Below are 20495 nucleotides of genomic sequence, written 5' to 3' on the forward strand. Positions count from 1 at the left end.
CACCTTGAATGTGTTGTGGCTGTTTTGGAGTAGATAGCACATGGGCTCTCCCAACTTGAAGTCTGTACAGCCTCTTCAGCTTGGCCTTATGCGTATATATGCACTGGCTGCAAACAGCAAGCATGTCTATTGTTTCAAGATGTTATCCAGAAGGAGGCAGGCCCTGTGAAGCTAGAAATTAATGCTGCTGTTGGTAGTCCAGACTGCACTGGTTTTCCTCTGAAACTGAAGATATTTCCTGACATTTCTGCTGCTCACATGTCTGACTGAGACTCACACAGAAGCTCCTACTGCCTGGCATTAACAGGGCCCAGAAAAGTCCATACAAATCCTTGTAGTAAAAAGGGGAAAAATCTGAGATCCAAATAATGAGCATCTTGTCCAGACATCTGGAGGGGGCCTGTTCTGCTGATAGGAATTAAAAAAAGACCAAACGGGATCATAACCAGGTTGTACTCCTAAAGCTTGTTTTAAAGAAAGTACCCAGTATGGAAACTTTCCTGAGTTGTCAGGTTTTCTAAGTTATCTAAAATGTTGGAGAAGTGGCACCAATATTTGGACAAGACTTCCCTAGTGGAAAGGAAGACTGAAGACACTAGAAGAGTCATTTCCTAGTCAAAAATTATCCCAGAAAATTCCAGATTAAAATTTGCAGTAGATGAGGCCATAAAATTGGACTGTAAATATGGGATGAGGCAAATTCAATAACTTTCAGAGAAATGAGTGATTAGAGATTAAGCAAGAGTCAAAACATTGTAATTTTTTTTAAATAATAGTAGAAGGTATACAGCGCTGTCTTCCATAGTCTTTAAGAAGTACAAAACAAACTCACTTATTCCTGGAGCAAACATTTTTGGCACCCAGTATATTTAATGCTCTTCTAGAAATTGGATAATTGGTGTACCCAAAACAGGTGATGTTCCATTTTCATGGGGCATCAAGTCTAGAAAGCAAGCAAGTATTAAACACCTAAGACTCTTTCAAATAGTGAAGAGTCCTATGGGGAACAAAAAGGAATCAAACAGTGTAGTGTGACAAGCCAGTGTGGTGAACATGAGGTGGAAGGTGGGGAGACACTGCTAGGGGAAGTGGCTAGAGAGGGTTTTTCTGAGAAGCATTTGAACTAAAACCTAACGGATGAGATGCTGAGTGAGGTGAAGGCGTTGGTGAAGGCATTCTGCTCAAAGGGAATGGCAAAGGGAAAGCTTATGAGGCAAGAACATGTGTAACAGGGGCCTCCCTGGTAGTGCAAGGGCTTAAGCACCGCACTATGAAGCAATCCACAGCCTCTGAAGCACAAGTTCGATCCCTGGCCAGCCAGGGAGCAACCCACATGGCGCAGCAGACCTTTCCTGACTCGCCCGCTGCTCCCCTTAGCAGTGTGTTTCATTCAGTCTGCCTGTTCTGCTCCCCACTCTCTCTGGTGAATCCTCTTACCCTCCACATCTCTGGCCTGTGCCCCAGCTCTTATATGGATAAATAAATAAATCTTTAAAAAAAGAGTGAGAGAAAAAAAAGAACATGTGTGTAACAGTTTCGAGGACATTAAATAGTTTTGGAACAAATATGCTGGAACCTAATGACTGGGAATGAAGGAAGTAAGATGACCTCAGGGCCAGTTGCTGTAAAGAGTCTTGGGTATCAGTAAAAGGTCTGGATTTCAAATCTAATGGGTGATGTAATGTTTTTTTTCTCATGCAACAGAATGGTGAAATACAGATTTATAATCTTTTTAAAAATGACTTTGGTCTCTGTACCAGGAAGTCCAGTGAGTGAGGTCGGTGAGTAGATGCTAGCGATTAGAGAGGTTTGGTAATAATGTATCAGTTTAGATAAGGGATGTGTTTTGGAGCAAAACCTGTTAAAGGAGAAGGGAGGAGAGGAATCAGGGATGACTTTTATTACAGATTTGGGACTTGGGGTACTTAATGGCACTATAATTACTGAGATAAGGAAGACTAAGAAATGAATGGTTTTCCATGGAATAGCAGGGAAACATCACTAATCACATTGAAAGTGGAAATGCATCACTCATATTAACAATAATAGAGATATTTTCAATGCATCATTAAGTGTGTTGAAAATATCTCTGCCTGACTGCAAAAGAAAATCTTGCATGAAGGAAATAATACTTAGTATTGAAATTGCTGCCCAATTTTGTTGGATTGTATTGGAGTATCTACAGCTTTACTTGGTAGATGGAGTATGAATGTATGTAGGATGGTTGTCGGGATGGATGATTGGATGAATGGTTGGATGGATGGATGGTTGGACAGACGGATGGACGGATGGATGGGTGTTATCAGTGACTGGATGGATAAACAGATGGATGAAAGTGTCTTAGAAGTAAATGTTCAAATTGACTCCTTCCATATCTAATATGTAGCTGTGTCAATGAAGTCATTGAAAGATGCCTTTTTTAGAGCACACAGTGATCTCAGGGATTTTGACCCAAACTACTTTATTTGCTCTGAGAGTGAAAGAGTAGTTTGTCTGAAATATTACCCATAATTCCTTCCCATTGAGCTAATACTTGGTCACTCATTTCAACTGTCACAGCAGAGTGGTTTATTTTTCACTTTATAAAAATTATCACAATAATCTTTATTTCCCAGACAGGAAGCACTGCTCGCAGCAATCAGCGAGAAAGATGCTAACATTGCCTTGCTGGAATTGTCTGCCTCCAAGAAGAAAAAGACGCAGGAAGAAGTCATGGCCCTTAAGCGGGAAAAAGATCGATTAGTACATCAGTTAAAACAGCAGGTAGGACCTACTGCATGAAAAGTGTCTTTTGCTGGATTTGGGGCCTTGGGTGCTTTCTCTGGGTTTAGCAGCTCTTCATTTTTCCATGTCCATCCTGCGGGCTCAAGCAGCTGAAATCAGATAGGAATGAAACGGCCCGAGTTTTTGTTGGAACATCATTCAACTGCTTTTCTGTGCATGTGCCTGGGCGTCTGTGGTTTGCCATCAGTGCTGTTTTCCTTTCCTTTTTTGTTAGCATCATCTCACCAGAAATACCTCTCAGCTCTTTTCCTTCCAGTGGACTTTATATGACTTCAGAAACTAAATCCTAGAAACTATGAATTAAATTCTGGCAACTTCTTTCCCATTGGACCTGTTACTTTCTGTCTTGCTCACTTTCTAGGCCCTGTTTAAAAAAAAACTTCCCTCATTTAGTTCTTTAGATTTCTTTCTCTCCATACATCCAACTTTGGTTCTTCAACTATTTCTTCCAGCATTTTTCAATGCAGGAACATTTTCCAGTCCTTTGCATTGCTAGCCATTATTAGTTGGATTTATAAAAATCTCGTTTATCCTATTATCTTTTTTTCCTCCTCTCTAAGCCACTATATTCTTCTGAGGGTAAAGGAAGGAAGTGCAAAGTTCTAATTTGTGCAGAAAGTTCTTTGCTTTCTGATGTGTTTTCAGGAAGTGATTTCAGTGGATATAATTTCACCAGAAGAATATGCAAATCATCCCTGAAATTATCAGGTATTATTTCTCCATATATAACCCGGGGACTTTTGGGAGGTATTCATTCAGATTCTAGCATTATGAACCCTTCTCAGCAGATGTTATGGCTCAGTGGTCTGTGGTCTCACAAGGTGGCTGTCACATCTTAGCAAGGGCCACATGTGGCTCTGAGGCTCTCTAAATGCCACATGGTACCATGTAGAGTATTTCTACATCAATTTTAGCCCCTAGGACTCATCTCTGTCTTCTAGAGTGAGCACAAGGAGAGGGATAAGCATCCTCCCCTCACAATTGGGCCAACCCTTTCCCTCCTCAGGAAGGAAAAGTCATCCTGAGGCCCCGGACCAGTATCCATTTCTCATGGGACTGCCTTGCTGAGAGAGAGAGAAAATGAGAGGGGGAGAGACCACCACATCTGGGTGCCTTCTCCCGTGAAGGGAAAGTCTCCTACTCACTGCCAGACATTGGGGTCATTCCACAGAGCGGCATGCCTTGCTAACGCTGGTCCCGGGGGTTGGGGTTAGCTTCATCTGCCTCTTTGTTTGGGGCTGTGCATCTTCTACACTGGGTTTTCCACCCACTTGGCCAAAGAAAGTCAAGACAAACCTCCTTCTTTGCTTTCTCCTAATTCCTTCCCTGTTTGCCCTGCATCCTCCCCTCCTGCACCTAACCATTGTAGCTTTCTCCCACAGGTTTATAGACCTAGGAAACAGCCCTTGAGCTCGAATATACCATGCACTTGTGATGCTGGCTACAGCCCAGATATTACGGCCACGTACCACGGGTCAAGCTACGATGCTTACATGATCCAAAGGTCTCAGGTCAGTCAGCTGCTAAGGAGACACTCACCCCAGCACAGGGGGTGGGGGTGCATAAGAGCTGCTTCCTATCTTGATCTCCACCTCTTTTGATGATTTCCAGCACTGGGTAGCCATAAAGTCTGGGACCATAAATGACAGCTTTATATCTTGACTTGTAATACAATTTAATTTATCATGCCTTTGCAATGGTTCCAGTCTTGGTGTCCACCTTACCTACAGGGTCAGTTCTTCTGAAATAACTTGGCATCATTGCAAACTCAAGACTTCCAGAGGCCTTACTGTCAAGCACAGCAGAGGAATTTTTCTTTCTGTCTCTCAGATACTTTGCTCTCCATATCTCCCTTTACTTTTCTCAGCAAGGAATTTTTAAGGCTGCTTTTTTCTTTCTCAGCATCATGAAAATGCACTCCTGGATTCCAGGAAGGATTGAGTGTAGCCCTTCAATTTGCTCCTGGGAAACTGCACAAAGCCTTCATTATTCACGACATGCTTGGTTTTGGGTATCATGGGGCACATTGGGGAAACCCCAGCCATGCAAAGTTAGGCTTCTGCCTGGCTAAGGCAAAGTCTGAAGGGCTGTTGTGGAGAGGCAGCAAAGGAGGAGTTTGGGCTCCTTGGTGATTTAGGTTTAAAATCTTTCCACACACTTTACCTGTAAGGAAGTGTGTGTGGATCTATGTATCCTCATAGCAAATGATAATGAATCCAGGATTGATTCATTTTTATTTATTGAGTGTTTACTCTGTGCGAGAAGTGTATCTAGTGTCCTTTGGGGATTTTGTCCTAGTCACATTCGTGCTGTGGCTGGGTGCAAGATTACCCTTCTTTTCCAGGGGCCATAACTGAGACTCAAATGTGGAATAACTAACCCAAGACCCACAGATTGTAAGCTCCAGGGCTTGGGTTTGGGTAGTTCAGCTGAGTCCACACTCATGCCACCATATTCATGAGGGGATTCAGAGTAACCAACAGAAAGGTGTTCCAGACACCGCAAAGCTTCTTATTTTTGTAAACCTGAAAGATATCAGAATGTCCACTCAAGAACGATCTTCAACCATTCATAATAAGTAGGTTCTGCCATAGCCCTTAAGCTTAGATTATTGATCTCATGAATAATTACAAATATTTTTGAGCTCTTGATGTGCCCACATGAGTCTATCAGCTTTGCATACATTAACTCATCCATTCTCAGCAAAGCTGAAAGGCAGATGCTCTTGTGGAGAAGGAACTAGATATCTACAGAGGTTGGGTGTCTTGCTCAGGTTTCATTGGTAGACAACACCAAGATGCCTGAGAAGACCCTTTGCCACAGAACCATAAGCCGAACTTGGAGATGCCACCTGTAGTTTGACCACTTAGAGCAAATCTTATTTCGCACCTATCAACTAAGTTATCAAAGACAAGAGACAGAAGTTCCCTGAGCCTCAATTTCCCCATCTGTAAATTGAACTAATAACCTAATTCAAAGTTGTGATGAAGTGTAATGTACATAAAGTATTTTGTGGTGTTTGGCACACCATAGCTACTATTATCAGAGATAGTTTTATTTTGATTTCATCATTGCTTCTTTTCACATACCTGGAAGTCACAGCTCATTGAGAACACTTGAACTGTAGAAGAAAAACAGACAAATTTTGGCACCTAAGCCTTTCTGGTCTGCCCTTTCCTAAAGCCAAGCCCAAGAACTGGGGAGCAGTGGATAGACATGCCAGGAATCCTATATCCAAGCTCGCAGCCTGCCCAGAAGAGACCCATAGCAGTTATGAAATTTACTTGTTTTATGCATGCTCCCCACGTAGATATCGATCAGAAAAGAAAAGTCACCCTGGGAAGGTGACTCACAAATTTCAATTGTCACTCATTTAACAACTCCCCTAGTTATTACTATTTGCCAAAATATATTGTAGGAATTACTGAATACTTACGTGAATGAGTGCACAATTCCCATATGCCAGTCTCTGTGCCAAGTACTTTATGTATACATAAGTTTAAAAACATCTCACTTTTCCCTCATCACCAACCAACTACTGCATACCTACTGTGTGTCAGGATTCATCCACAGCGGATATTTTACCTTCCTCAATGAGAAGAACATCATCCCCATATTTGAGTTGATTAAAACAAGGCTCCAGGTGACCAGATAACACTATTACCATCATATACTCATACTAGGCACTGCAGGGCTTGGCCACTGTGTGTAGAAGTGCTAATACTTTGCTCTTAACTAGGCTGAATACTGTCTCCCTAAAGCAATATCATGAACAATTGATTAGTCCCCATACCTCAAGATGTTCTAAGAGATCCCCATTTCTAATGCTTCAGTTAGAAGCTCCTAAGCTGCCGAGGGGCATGAAGGTGAGAGGGGTAGCTTACTGAGAGAAAGTGCTATGTTGAAATTCAACTCAACACCTATTCATTGAGCGCCTTTTCTGTGTTACAACACTAGGCATTTTTGGAATAGATCATTAAACAAAGTAGAGCTTCCTCATGGAGCTTACTTTTTTTCTTCTTCTTCTTCTTTTATTTTATTTTTTAATATTTTATTTTATATAATTCTTACATCATTTTTCATCATTGTACAATGTATGCATTTTCATTTTGGTTATATTCCCCATATAATTGCACCCCCCCTTATTTTGACCCTAGTTCTTCCTCTCCCCACCCCTCCCTAATCCACCCCCCCATAGTGTGTCTCTGGTTTAGAGTTGCTTGTTGATTTTGATTATTTCTTTGCATTGATTAGTCTTTTTCCTGGTCTCTTATTTAGGTTTTTTAAATTCCTGCTATGAGTGAGACCATCCGTTGTTTTTCTTTTTCTTTCTGACTTATTTCACTGAGCATGATCCCTTCTAGCTCCAACCCAAATGCCCAAAAATAGATGACTGGATCAAGAAGATGTGGTACATATACACAATGGAATATCACTCAGCAATCAAAAAAGATAAACACATGCAGTTTATGGAGCTTACTTTTTTAATGAAGGTAGGGGGAGAAAGGCAATAAACCATAAACCTAATAAATTAGTAAATTATATAGTAGAAAAATAAAACTATAAGCCAGTATAAGGGAGAACAGGAATGCCAGGGTAGGAATAAGGGACTGGTGAGAATGTAAAATAAGGTCAATAGGATGGGCCTCATTGGGATGGTGACATTTGAGCAAAAACTGGAAGGAGATGAGTTGTCCTGTAGATATCTAGGGTAAGAGTATTCTGGAAGAGGGACCTGTCAGTGCAAAAGCCCTAGGGCAGGAGCATGCTGGTGTGCTTATGATATGTCTGGGAATAGCACAGAGGCCAGTGTGGCTGACGTAGAATGAAGAAGGATGTGGAAAGAGTAATGACTGGAGTTGTCTGTGTATGACAATTGTAAAGGACCTAATAAGGGTAGTCTATTCTTGAGCAGAAATTCTCTGCAGTTGGGAAGCAGAAGATACCAACTAGGCAGCCATACAACAGGGAAGGTTCCCTCAGGTAGCACTCAAAGGGCTCTGGTTAAGGCTGCTCTGTGAATCCACTCTCCAAATCTGGTTGTGACCTCTGAGGAGTCCCAGTGCTGAGCTTGCATTTTTAAAAAGCATTGCCACTTCCACTGGAGCCACAAAGAATAACTAGTACCAGAATTTGCTTGGCATAACTGATGAGATTTCCAAGTAGAGTAGGAACAGGACCTGTGGACAAAATGCCCTCCCTGGCAGTCACCACAACATACCAGTGGAGTCTTAATCCTTCCTTGTTGAAAGGAGGTAGGCAGCAGGATAATAGTGCCCACCACCAGCTGTTGAACTGTTCAAGGTGATTGATGGCTGTGCCTTGGAGAAGTGCAGCTGGCCTCCAAGCCAGGCCAAAGATTTTAACCTCAGTGGGCAGATTTATCATCTTTTCTAAGATAAATCTCTTGATATACTCATTACCTTTGAGCTCTCCCTGCTGGATTCCCTTGTTTGGTGAGATAAAGACATTCAAAGCAACTTTCTTGCTACCTTGTGATTCATTCTGCCTGGACCATATTTCCCCCTTCTTCTCACCTAGTTAATGCCTATTCATCCATTCAGACTCAGTCCAACAGCACTTTTTCAATCAAACCTTCTGGGACTTTCTCCTTTGTGTCAAATCCCCTGCTTGGCACTCCTGTAGCTTGTGTGCATCACTTATGGCTCTGATGCAAATCTGCATTTGTTTCATGATAATTTGAATAATGACTATCTGCCCTGCTAATTAATGAGCTCCATGAAGATTGAGTATGTGGTCTCATGACTCTTTTTGCTGACCATTTATCTCCAAGTTTAGTATAGTTGCTAGCCCAGAGTGAGCATTTAGCAAATATTTGTTGAGTGTATAAATGAATGAGTCACTGAATCACCAGGGGAGCTTATTGAAATAAGAAACATCATTGATCAATCATGACTTTAGATAAGACTTACCCTCATAATTCTCACCCCTCTGTTTCAGGCAGCCACTAGCCTATAGGAGTTGGTATAAGAGAGGAGACTCTTTGCCACAAGGTGATCACATAATGTAGTGTAATGCCATGTCCTTTCTTGCCTGTTGCAAGAATTTTAAAAAGATGCCTTTCTTCATACTTGATTTCTGAAATGGAGGCTATTTTGTACCTTTCCTCCAATTCTAGTCACCATATTCTGTTTCAAATCATCTCCAATTTAGGGGATTCTTCTTGAAAAAAATGCCACCAAATTTCCAGTTGCCGCGGAAGTTACTCATTGTTACAAAGGGAACTCCTTCATTTCATCCATGCAAACTTCTGAGAGTCTCATAAATCAGTTTACCTAGAAATACCTAAACTCCTGTTAATTACCTCTCAAATGAGCCAGAGAAGCTGATATGAAATGAGTTCAGAAATTCCAACTATGCTTAACAACAAAAAAATCTTTATGATGCTCTTCAGGTATTGACATTTGAGTTGGTTCTAGACAAAGTGTGGTGTAAAGAAAAGAGATTAGTACAAATGAACTTTCTGCTGCTTGTTGCATAAAGATGAAGGGTTGATTTTCATAGTAGACATCTGCATATATCCAACCTTAGTATTCTTTCCAATTCTCTTTCTCCACAAGCATACACCTGACACTTTTACTTTACTTTTTTTAAAATTTTGCTTCCAGCTGGGAGCGAGTTTTTTTTTTTTTTTTTTTTTTTTTTTTTTTTGCTTTCTCTTAGGAAGTTAGTTCTAAAAAATATTACTAAAAATTACCATCTTTTTCCTACTTTTGCCCTGGATCCAATCCCGCCAACTCTTTTCCTCCACTCTTGAAGAAAGGACTGACATCAAAATAATTAATTCTGAAATCATTGGATTTTCCTGCTGCTAAAGGGCTTTTGAAGAAAGCTTAAAACTAAATCTTCCTCCCTAAGCCTTATTCCCAAATGCTCCCCTGTGTGCTGAAGTAGTGATATGCACATCCTTGATGAAAATGCCTTTTGAAAATGAAGGCCAGACACTATTGTTTCGTCAAAATTAGAACCAGCTATTTCTCAGAACTAGTAAGGATACTTTTGTGATCAGAGATAAATTATGCTTATTTTCTTTTTCCTTTCCCGCTAGTTCTAGGCATTGCATTTGGCTACCAGGAAACACACTGGTCAGTTGGGAGCAGGACCGTGTTAAGACTGGCACACTAGTCTCCTGGTTCTTTGTATTTGCCCCCAGAGTTTGCAGAGAAGTTAAAGTCCTAAATCCAGGCCAACCTTCTGGAGGCTGTGCCAGGTTCCCACAGTGCAAATTATTTGGGTAAAGAATCATCCTCCCCTATGTGGTCCAAAAGGTCATGGGACTGTCTCTAAGAATTAACCAAACAGGTGTGGGCAAGTATGGGGGAGGTGGAGTCTGTCCTGGAGAGTGTTAAGAAGAGCCAGTTTTAAGGATGGGATCCTAATCAAAACTGCATCTCAACAGATAGAACCTTCCTGTTAAGCAAAGTGGGAAGCCCCAGAGTAGGAAAGTTGACTAGACATTTTTTCTCCACTTACTTGAGGCCACACACGTTTGTGCTTTCCATCCACACTTCCATTGCATTGTATGCAGATGACTTTTAATTACCCTTATGGTTTAGGAGATGAGCACAATTAAACAGCAGTGGAGGAACTCCTTGCAGTAGGGTTCCCATAGTCTCTTGTTGTGGTTGGATGAGCTCCAGAAAAGCTTGATTTGATCCCAGCATTGTAATGCATCACAGACTTGCCCCAGATCAAATTGCTGAAATGCAAATGCATTGGTTTTCACTGCAGACTCACTTTGGGTTAAGCTGTTCATGTCCCACTGGTAGAATCTAGCCACATCTCTTATTCATCATTGCCTTCGATGAAAACTGTCTTTACAATATGTTCTAGAGAATCTCTTTGTAAAAAAGACACACTCAGATCCCTCCACAGCAGGCCAAGGGCAGGGCATTCTCATGGAAGTGAAACCTGAAGTGCTTGGTGTTCTGAAAGACAGTTTCCTCTTATTTTCCCAGTAATTGTTCAGGACACTAGTCTGTTCTCAGCCAGCAGCATCCTTTACTCTAGGTGACTTGCCTTAATCCCAACACTCAGGGACTCCGCTTAGTTGCCAGTGGCAACATGAAATAGTAGATTGTGGTGGTAAAATATTTTCTTTGTGAATCCTTATGTCTTTCAAATCTCTATTAAAAATACATCTTCCTCGAGCATCAGGTTGACTCTGATGAACCACTTTCTGACTCTTATTTGAGTGAAGCCATGTTTCAGAAACCATTTTCTAAACATGCATCAAGCACTTTCAGTGGGAGTGTGCTGAAAACTCTTAGCCTCTCCAAGGAGATGTTGACTTGATTCTTTAACCTTGGTTGTTGTTGTTGTTGTTTTTAATCATTTTTACCATCAGTAAGATAAGAGATATTAGCTCATGAAACATAACCGGGCAAATTGCTATGTTTTGGTGCAGAGGGAGTCAAAACTGAACAATATTTGCTTGCTGGAGAAGACAAGAAATGCTTCCTGCAGAAGTAGAAATTCCTAGAATTTTAGATTGGCAATCCACAGTCTATCTTTGTGACAAACGCCTATCCAACCATGATACTTTCTTCTCAGTTTGCAAGACTCCTAGTATATTGTCAGTTTCAGAACTTACTCATCGCTCTTTGACTTTTTAAATAATGAAGCTTGGAAAGACTAACTTCACCATTGCATTGTTCCACTTTTAGAAATTTCAAAAGGGGGGACTGGGTCTGACTTTTAAGTTTCAGAATGATTTGCCAGCTTTGCTTCAGTAATTTGAAGCACTCCTCCAGCGTCTAGCAGTTGTCAGAGCATATCAGAAGGACAGACTTTGGTCACTGAAGGTGACCAAAACAGAGAATAGTGTTCAAATGCCCAGAAGCTCTCTCATGTCCCATCTCTTTCTCTTTTTTTAATTCAACTTTCACATCTTTACTCTATTTTTAAACATTTATTCTATAAGTGATAACGCTTCTTTTTCCAAATCTTAATTGGATTAGACATGTTTGAAACCCCCAAGACTTTAACCTATTCACGACTGCCTCTGAGAACATTTGGCTCCATCACCAAAACAACATGGAGATGCAGGGTAGTTCCCAAGATGCAGGCCACCAAGGAGCCATTGTCCTTTGGGAAGGGAGGGGTCCAGCTGTTGCTCTGGATAGATTTGGGGGATCGTAGACAGACATTGCTTTCAAAGGACTGCCTCGTGGCAATAATGTGTATAACTTCCTTGCTCCTCATGATAGCTTTTTAACTCGTATTCTAGAATGGAAGGAACAATTTTTAAACTCGCACTGTGCAGCTAGCGATTTAAAATATTGCATACCATGTAGTCCTCACAACAACTCTGAAAACCAGATGTTCTTAATCCCATTTTGGAGATGAGGAAACTACAGTTCAGGAACTGGGCAAAGATGCTGTAGCTGGTGAAGGGTCTTGCGCCAAACCTCCTCCGTGCTCTTCCCAGCAGATGTCCACAGTGGATGCCATCCTTCAATTAGGTCGTAACCCCCATGAACTGGGGCTAAAAAGGAACATAAAAAGAAGGCTTTATTCTGTGACCCTGACCACCACTCCCAGCTCCAAACCCTCCCGCTGGTCCCAACTGGCTCCTGCCGTGACCTGAGGTCACATGTGCAGGCTGGGGAGGGCCACTTATCTCTTCCTGCATCACCAGGCGTCACCCACTGCCAGGAGAGGGAAGGGACTGCAGGCTCCATCAAGTGCGCTGCATTTTCTGTTTTCCAGCAGAAAATGTTGGCACTTGCCTCTTAAGTCCTTGTTTCATTCTCAAGATTATCTGCTCTTAAGCCTTTTCCCCTTTAGTTTTCTATTTTCTTCTTCATCATTTAACATATAAAAACAGGTTTCTCCTGGTCCCTTTCTCTCTCTCCTTTCCTTCCTCTCATCATATAATTAAAAGTCCTTTCAAGCTGTCTTCACCTTATCATTTCAAATGAATTGAAAAAGGACCCGACTTCCTGCCCTCAGTCTTCCTGATGCTGAATTCCAAAATGAAAGAAAAACCCTTCCCTCCCCCTTTTAGCTTCATGCTGCCCCTTCAACAATTATGTTAAAATCATACTGATTTTGTCATTGCTCGGCATTCTTGTGCAGACCGGGTTTGCCCTTTTCTGATTTCAAAATTTCTTCTTTTTCAAGTTATAATTTAATAGGAAAAGAATTCTTCACCCTTCTCTCGTGATTGCAAGAGTATCACTGGAATTGAACATTTCTAGTATCTATCTTTACTCTTGCGTTACTCCATAATCCTTAGGGGAAGATGCCACTTTCTTTTTTTATTCTCTACAACACGCTAAAGGTAGACTTAAAAGTTCCAGAATCTCCTATGTTTACAGTTTTTTTTTTAAATTGACCTATAATGATGCATTATGTTAAAAAGTAATAAGAATTTAATTTTATAACCATCCTTATTATGTAAATAATACTTTTCCATAGAAAGTATATAAATATTTTATTGTAAAATTAATATTTGTTCATTATGAAAACTTAGAAAACTGTAAATAAAAAGATAAAATTACCCATAATACCACCACTCAGAAATAACTGTCATTAAGATTTATAGTTTCCAACATTCCATTCTCTACATAATATTTGAACAAAGATATGACATACCACATAATAAAGTTTTTTTAGTCTTATAAATGTTTAATGTTATGTGCATTTCCCCCATCTTTAAAAGGCTTCAAAAACATATATCGTGGTTGTATGATTTCCATCATTGCCATAATTTATTTTGTCATTCTCTTATTGAGGGGATTTCAATTTATTTTTTAGTTTTTCACTTTTATATTTATACCTGATGAACATCTTCATCATAGATCTTTTTTTTTTCCCATTATCATTACTTTCCTGGGGATTAATGCCCCAGGGTTGAAAGATTGGAGTTCATGATGTTTTAAAGGTTTTAGAGAATTATGAAATAGTCCTTTTCTACAGAGTACTTGGCATTTGTAAGTTTTAATGCAAATATCAACTGTTCATCTTGAGTTTGTCAGACTATACCCTGATAATATGCCACTCATAGATTTGGAACAAAATACCACTAGACATAGTTCAAGTGATCAGTAAGCTGAGAGAACAAAGGTAGAGGGATTTTCAGAATTTCTTAGGGGAATAGGCATGGGGAGAAACGGCAGTTCATTTAGCAAATATTTATTGGGTGTATATTATGTACGGGATACTGTTCACTGTGTGTACAACAATGAACAAAACACAAAATCCTCGTTCTGACAGAGCTTATATTCAAGTGGAAGAGACAAACAAGAAACAAAATTAAGACATTAAATATATGGCGTGGTAAATGACAATAAATGCCATGGGGAAAAATAAAGATCATGCTCTGTGGGGCTATCTGAGGAACAATTTTGAATAAGGTGTTCTCCGATGCCTCCCTGAAAAAGGGAGTGGAGAGCCTAGGTTTCCAGGGGGTGGGGATTGAACCTTAGAGAACACTGTGTATGGAGGGAGCCCTGGCGGGGGCCAACTATAGCTGGGACGATTGGAATCTGTTTTCTGTCCTTGTCCCAAGTGCAGTTGCTGAGTTGACAAGGTGGGGGAGCCAGAACCCCACAGCACTGGTGTTTAGATGAGATTATTTTTTTAAAATATGTACACAACAACCAAACCCCCTGATTTTGTCATCCATCAGAATTGTTGTGCAAACTGAGTTTGCACAACCCTGTCCTGATAGGGCCATTGGGAAATGCCATTGGACACAGCCAACATATCTTTATGCAGATAATCTTTAATAGTCTGGGGAGGGAATTGTGTAAAGAGGTAATAAGTTAAGATTGGACAGAGAGGTTTTCATTTCAGAAAACAATGAAAATTGAACAAGAATGGCAATTTAGAAGGTATCAATCTAGGGTGGTAATCAGGTGCCAGAAACCTTCCATGACTGATTTTCTAAAGGCTGACCCAGCACTCCTTGAATTACAAAGATGGCTCAGAAATCAAGACACCCACTGCTTTAGGCTACCCACTGCTTTAGGGTATGACAAAGCCCTTTTGGATGCTAGGGCAGGAAACAGTATGTGGCAGAGTTTCCGTTCTCTGTTTTCATGGCTTTAAGTCCCCAGTGCTTCTAAGATGGCTGAAGCAAGCAGCTATCTTGAAGTTACCTTAAATGTTGAAGCAAAACCAAGCAACCCACTTACCAGAGCAGCCCTGGAAGGTCATTGAAGGTACAAGGCGTGAACTAACTTCTCCTTGCAGTTTTGGTAGTCTGAGACTATTTCCAACACATTTACAAGTATGGTCCCTTGAATATTTGATTTACATCAAAGACTTTGAGGGTGCACAGGCAAATGGCAGTATTTGCTCTCAATAGTCTACACTTGAATAGAAGAGGATGCATTGTTCAGTAGGATATTAACACACTGACAGGTCTTGAAAATGATATTTCAGGCACAGAGTTGTACTTTGGGGGTTTCATGAATATCTTCACAAAAACTCCAGAACTCATCATTTTCCTTACTTCGTGAATGAGTAAAACAATTTGCAGAGCTAGTGAGTGGTGGAGCCAGGATGTGCGTGAGTCTGCTTGTTGGGGTCGCCCTTTGTGTAGCCCCTGTGTTTCACGTTTCAATGCAGTTGCCATCTTTCCCACCAGGAGACATTGTGAATTCTAGATTTCAAGGACAGGGAGGAAGGAAGGCTCTTAAGTTTACTTATTTGATCCGTGACTTCTTCTCTCCAGTTGTCAGTTGCGCAATGCCAAGCAGGTTAAACGGTGATGATGTTTCCAACCTAGTTTCCAGAAAAACACTATCATGAAATATCTTTTCTGGGACAAGCTCTTTAAAAACCCTCAGGGCTACACACAGTGTGCAGGATGTGGGTTTCAGTTCTGAGGTGCTATATTACTCTTCCCCACAATGCAGCACTGTGCTTCTAGGAATGACGGTCTCCCACTGTCTCTGGTGACAATCCATCGACACAAACCTGCTCCATATGATATGTTCCTTTGACCAAAGAAGAAAGAACTTGAATGGCAATGTTTATAAATAGGTCCCCCTCTTCTGCTTCTCTGGGAACCTGGCCCTGATTTATCCTTAAAGAAAAATAAATAGTACAGAAGGTGCAAACATTGCCTTGAAAGAACCCAGTTCAGTGTGGGTTCAGACATCTTCCTTCCTTCCAGGAAAGGAGTGTCCAGACCTCCCAGCCCCGGTCTTGCTTGTCCAGGCTCCTGGGGGGTCTGCCAAGACCAGGGTCTTCTGAGGCTTCGTGAGCTGAGGTTGGGCTTCCAGGGAGAGCCTCTGTGTTAGTGAGCTTTCTAATGCAGTTGTTAGTGAAGCAGGAAATAAAAAAGCTGATATTTTGAAGGGGGAGCATTGTCTTGGGATTATTTTTTATGAACTAAAGACACTTAAGTGTTGCTGATTTATCTTCATATCAGATACTATGAGCAAATCTCCCAGTTGCCTCTTTGTGCTTTTGGCAATCATGGACTAGAAATAGGATGGAGTAGACCAAATCAGAGTTGGCTACCCCAAAGTTCAGGACTCTTAATCTTCTTTACTCCAAATATGTAACTTAGAATTGTTTCCAAAGTTTTCCAAGTTGCAGGTGGACACCCAGCTTGAGCAACAGGCAGAGTAGATTCCATCACCAAGTTTTCTGCTTTCAGGACAATTATCCTGGACTGAACAGATGCCTGCATCTCCCCTAAATAATTCTTTTTTGTTATCACATTCTGCTTCTGAGGGTACTGTTTCTGAATAAATAAACCTTTTGTCATGTGAAGAGCTTTCTGCTTCTACACATGATTGGGATTCTCAGAGGACCCTGCAGGACTGCTCCACACATCCTCCTGTGTCAGGGCTGGAATGAGACCACGCTGAACCCAAGTGCCTTAGAAGTTGGAATATAAATTATGTCAAGTCCTGTTCAGTGTTGTAACATTTGCTAATCCTTATTAGATATGGATAAATTCTCATGGCTTAATTTGGCATGTTGAGCCAGTTCTTCAGATTGTCTTTGGGGACTGGAAAGGAAATGCACAACTTTACTATAATTTTTCTTTTGTTTCTTTAAAATAGGACATAATTTTTTATTGTTAGCTGGTGGAAACATTGGTGAATCGTGGCCAACTGTGGCTCACCCCCACAGGAAGAAAGCCTCGGACTTTAGCTGAGAACATATTCTTTGAAACAAACCAGAATATTTGATTTTTGAAATATCTGCCTACTTAGAAAACATGCTGTTCAACAAATATTAATGTTCTGACTAAGACCAAGAGAATTGAGGAAGTAAGAGCTACGATTTCTTTCTGAGGAAAATTTCAGTAGAGTGATGTGTCATCCTTTAGTTTAGTAATAACTCCACTAAACATGGAAAGGTCCATGAGGGTGCAGATACAGCCACAAGAATTCACAGAGCATCCCTACCACTCTTGCTTCTTGCTCTCTCCAAAGTAGAAGGAGCAAGGTGTGGGCCAGAAGTCAGGCATCTCACATTCCTCTACCAGATCACCCCCATATCATGACCTTGGGCAGATCCTATCATTTTCCTTTCATTTCTGGAATTTACTCCAAAAATGTATATTTGATATTTGGTTCTCCCTTTTTTTTTTTTTTGCCAAAAAGTTCTATGTTGAAAACCACTGTTGAGTATTTTAAGTTGGGTGGGTAGAAAGCTAGTGTCATATTCTTCATTCTTTTATCAGCATCACACACAATTTGGCCATGAATGCTCATAATCACCTTTAAGGGATAGAAATCTTGTCAAATTTGATGAATCTGATCAGGCTTTGGGTTATTGAATCGGTGCTATTAACTGCAAAATTATTTAAGTGAGACTCTGGTTGTGCTCTTAAGTGCAAATTTGTTTTAACAGGTACGTTTTGTAAATTTTTATGAGCAAGAATCCTCTTGGGCAAATCTACAGGAATTCTCAATGAGATTCAGACAGACATTTTTCATCTCTGGGTTGGTTTTTTAGAAAAGTGGTGACATAAACAAACCAGATTCTGTCCTTTTGGCCATACCCAATCTTCAGCTTCTGCTGAATGCAGGACCCAAATTACCCCCACATCTCATGAAATTCTGTTGAAAAATGTTGGTCCCTGTGCACTGTGCACAAAAGCCAAATCACTTTTGGAATGTTCCATGGAACTCTGAGAATCCAGATAGGGATCAAGGAAACAACACAACATCTTTTCCCCTCTGTTCAAGCTGTTGATTGACATATGGGAGATTACTCTCCTTACCTTGAACCATCTGAGGTAAAACCTTAGATCTAATGTCTAATGTTTGTTGATTCACTTATTTGTTTGTTTTTATTATTGTATTTTTGTTCTCAAACTCAGAGAATGCAAAAAAGCAGTTCTGGAAAAGGAAAGCAAGTGCTCGTTTTCTAGTTAAAGCAATATTCTTCTGATAGTTTGCCAGGATATTGGGATGTTTCTTAGATCCTTTACATTACTGAAATGTAAATCAAAGAAAGAGCTTCCAGAACAAACCAAACAAAAACCACATACTTATTCAGAGACAGAATTGGTATAGACTCAAACTGGGTTTTACATCTAACAAAACCAAGATCTTTACTGGCATGAAACTATCCTACAACCTTAAGAGGAAGAGAGCCCTGAGAAAGTGAGAAAACTTGAAAAGGAGAATGAAGGAATTGTTTCCTGATTTTCTTCAGCAGTAGCATTCTGAGAAAAAAGAGTGAGAAACCTTGGGCATTTTCTAAGTACACAGTGATTTCCAGCTTGGAAATTCCAAAAGATTACTGCTGTACCCCACAGACTCATAGATAAAGAAGGAAGGTCACAGATTAGGAAGGAAAATAAAAGGAAATAATTATAAAAATGATACAGGTTATTTTAACTTCCAGTTCTTTATAATTTTCTATCTCAAGGAAAAATCTCAAGAACAATTTGCATGTGTCTTAATGTTAAAAATAGTTAGATTAACTGCGGCAGCCCTTCCTAAACCTGGCTCTGTTTTGACGTGTCCTGGTGAATTTCTTCCTTACCTTCATCAAATAGCAGCTCCAGGGCCAGCCTTCTGGCCCAGGCACACAAAATCTCAGGGGAGGAGCCCAAAAACTGATGAGTCTGTTATGAGAAATACTGACCTAATGAAAAAGATCAGCAACACCCAAAACTGGGAATCCTGGGGTCCTCATTCTATAGATTATCTTCCAAATCCCAGCACTGTGAATATAAAATAAAAGCCAAGATTTGGGATGCCTTTAGGCTGCAATTTTGACCAGAAGAGATGTACCTGGGGGCTGGTATGAAACCGTGTAACAGGAGTGAGGGTGGGAGTGGAGATAAACCTGTCAGCACAGGGCACAGTATGATAATGGAGAAGAGACAGTTGGTCAACAGAGTTTATTGTGCACAAAGAGGATCTGAGCCTTGTTCCAGACATTCCAAAGCTATAAAAAGGAATCGGAAGCTACAGGCCGAGCTCAGGTGCCTGGGGGACCTTCTTTGCTGTCCAACAGCCTGCTCTTGCCATTTGCACAGACTCAGAGAGATATCAGATGTAAATAGCTATTCAGTGGCTTAACTTTGACCATTTGACCCAGGCCTTCTGGCCACAATTGTAGTTCTCACTCTCCAGGACATTCCCAGTTATGAAAATCGTTTGAACTGGGCTCATTTTGAGCACAGCTGCTGTAGAGGCTTCGGACCTGGTTATGGAGGGAGAGGGCCTTCCTGGCAAGGGAAGCACCAGGGTGGACATGAGTCTGTGTCCACTTTGGGGAGTTTCTGTGGAGGAAGTTGGGAGGAAATGGGAAAGTGGAGAGGGAGAGGTTGGCCTGGCCTGGTGACTGAACTATCTCATGTACAAGACAATAGGGAGCCACCGTGTATTCTTAATAGAGAGTGTGATATCAGAACTCTCAATAGGAAGCAAGCTTGGAACCAGTATTTTTGATTAATGATAAATGGCTTCTCAGCTTAAATTGCTGGGTCATTTCTGCTTGTGAGAGCTTGTCCCGAGTTTGATGAAGTTTGGGCACCTTCCAGAGCATATTCCTGTTTTTTTGCATACTTAAAAATACAGTCACTCCTCACTTAATATCCCTGGTAGATTCTTAGAAATGTTGATTTTAAGGCAAATAAAAGAAACCAACTTCACCACAGACTAATTAATAGAAAGAAGAGTTAAGTTCCTGTTGCGTATGCCTGGTCACAAAATATCATTAAAGTTCTAAATAAAGACACCCCCCCCCCAGTAATTCTAATATGTAATAATCATTTGTATTTATCCATTAATTTTTTCAACCTGTTTATCCCAATTTAAGGTTAGGGGTGGCTGGAGCATACAGGACAGTTCAGGGCACAAGACAGGAGGAGCCTTCCCTGGACAGGACGGCCTCCTATCACGTGTGTGCACACACACACATACAAACCCACACTCATATTTACTCAGCCTGAGACATTTCAGGTACACCAATGTGCCTTAAGATGCATGTCTTTGGGTTGGGGGAGAAAACTGGAGGACCAGGATGAAACCCACACAGACTTTTGGAGAATGTGCAAACTCCACAAAATAGTGGCCACAAAAGGGAATTGATTTTTTTCTTTTCTCATCAACATTATAATGAAACAACATTGAAAGAAAGAAACAACATTTTTCCAGGACTTGCTTTGATTAGTCAGTAATGATTTGGGTCTTTCACTAATATTCCCCACTCCTACCATACCAAAGAAAAATTAGCTGCTTCCTTCAGTTATAGAG

The 20495-nt window shown here is 40.7% G+C and overlaps 1 protein-coding gene across 1 annotated transcript in view; it reads left to right on the top strand.

Annotated features, from left to right (window-relative positions):
* Positions 1–20495, top strand: part of ERC2 (ELKS/RAB6-interacting/CAST family member 2) — a gene marked incomplete at both ends in the record, with an annotated part of 688274 nt that overhangs the window by 564642 nt on the left and 103137 nt on the right. The window contains 2 exons of the mRNA XM_084248450.1: positions 2616–2763; positions 4167–4295. Of these exons, the coding sequence (XP_084104576.1) occupies positions 2616–2763; positions 4167–4295 (277 nt within the window). The remainder of the gene's footprint in view (positions 1–2615; positions 2764–4166; positions 4296–20495) is intronic.

The sequence above is a fragment of the Talpa europaea genome (genome assembly GCF_964194135.1).
Source record: "Talpa europaea genome assembly, chromosome: 11".
Taxonomy (NCBI): Eukaryota; Metazoa; Chordata; class Mammalia; order Eulipotyphla; family Talpidae; genus Talpa; species Talpa europaea.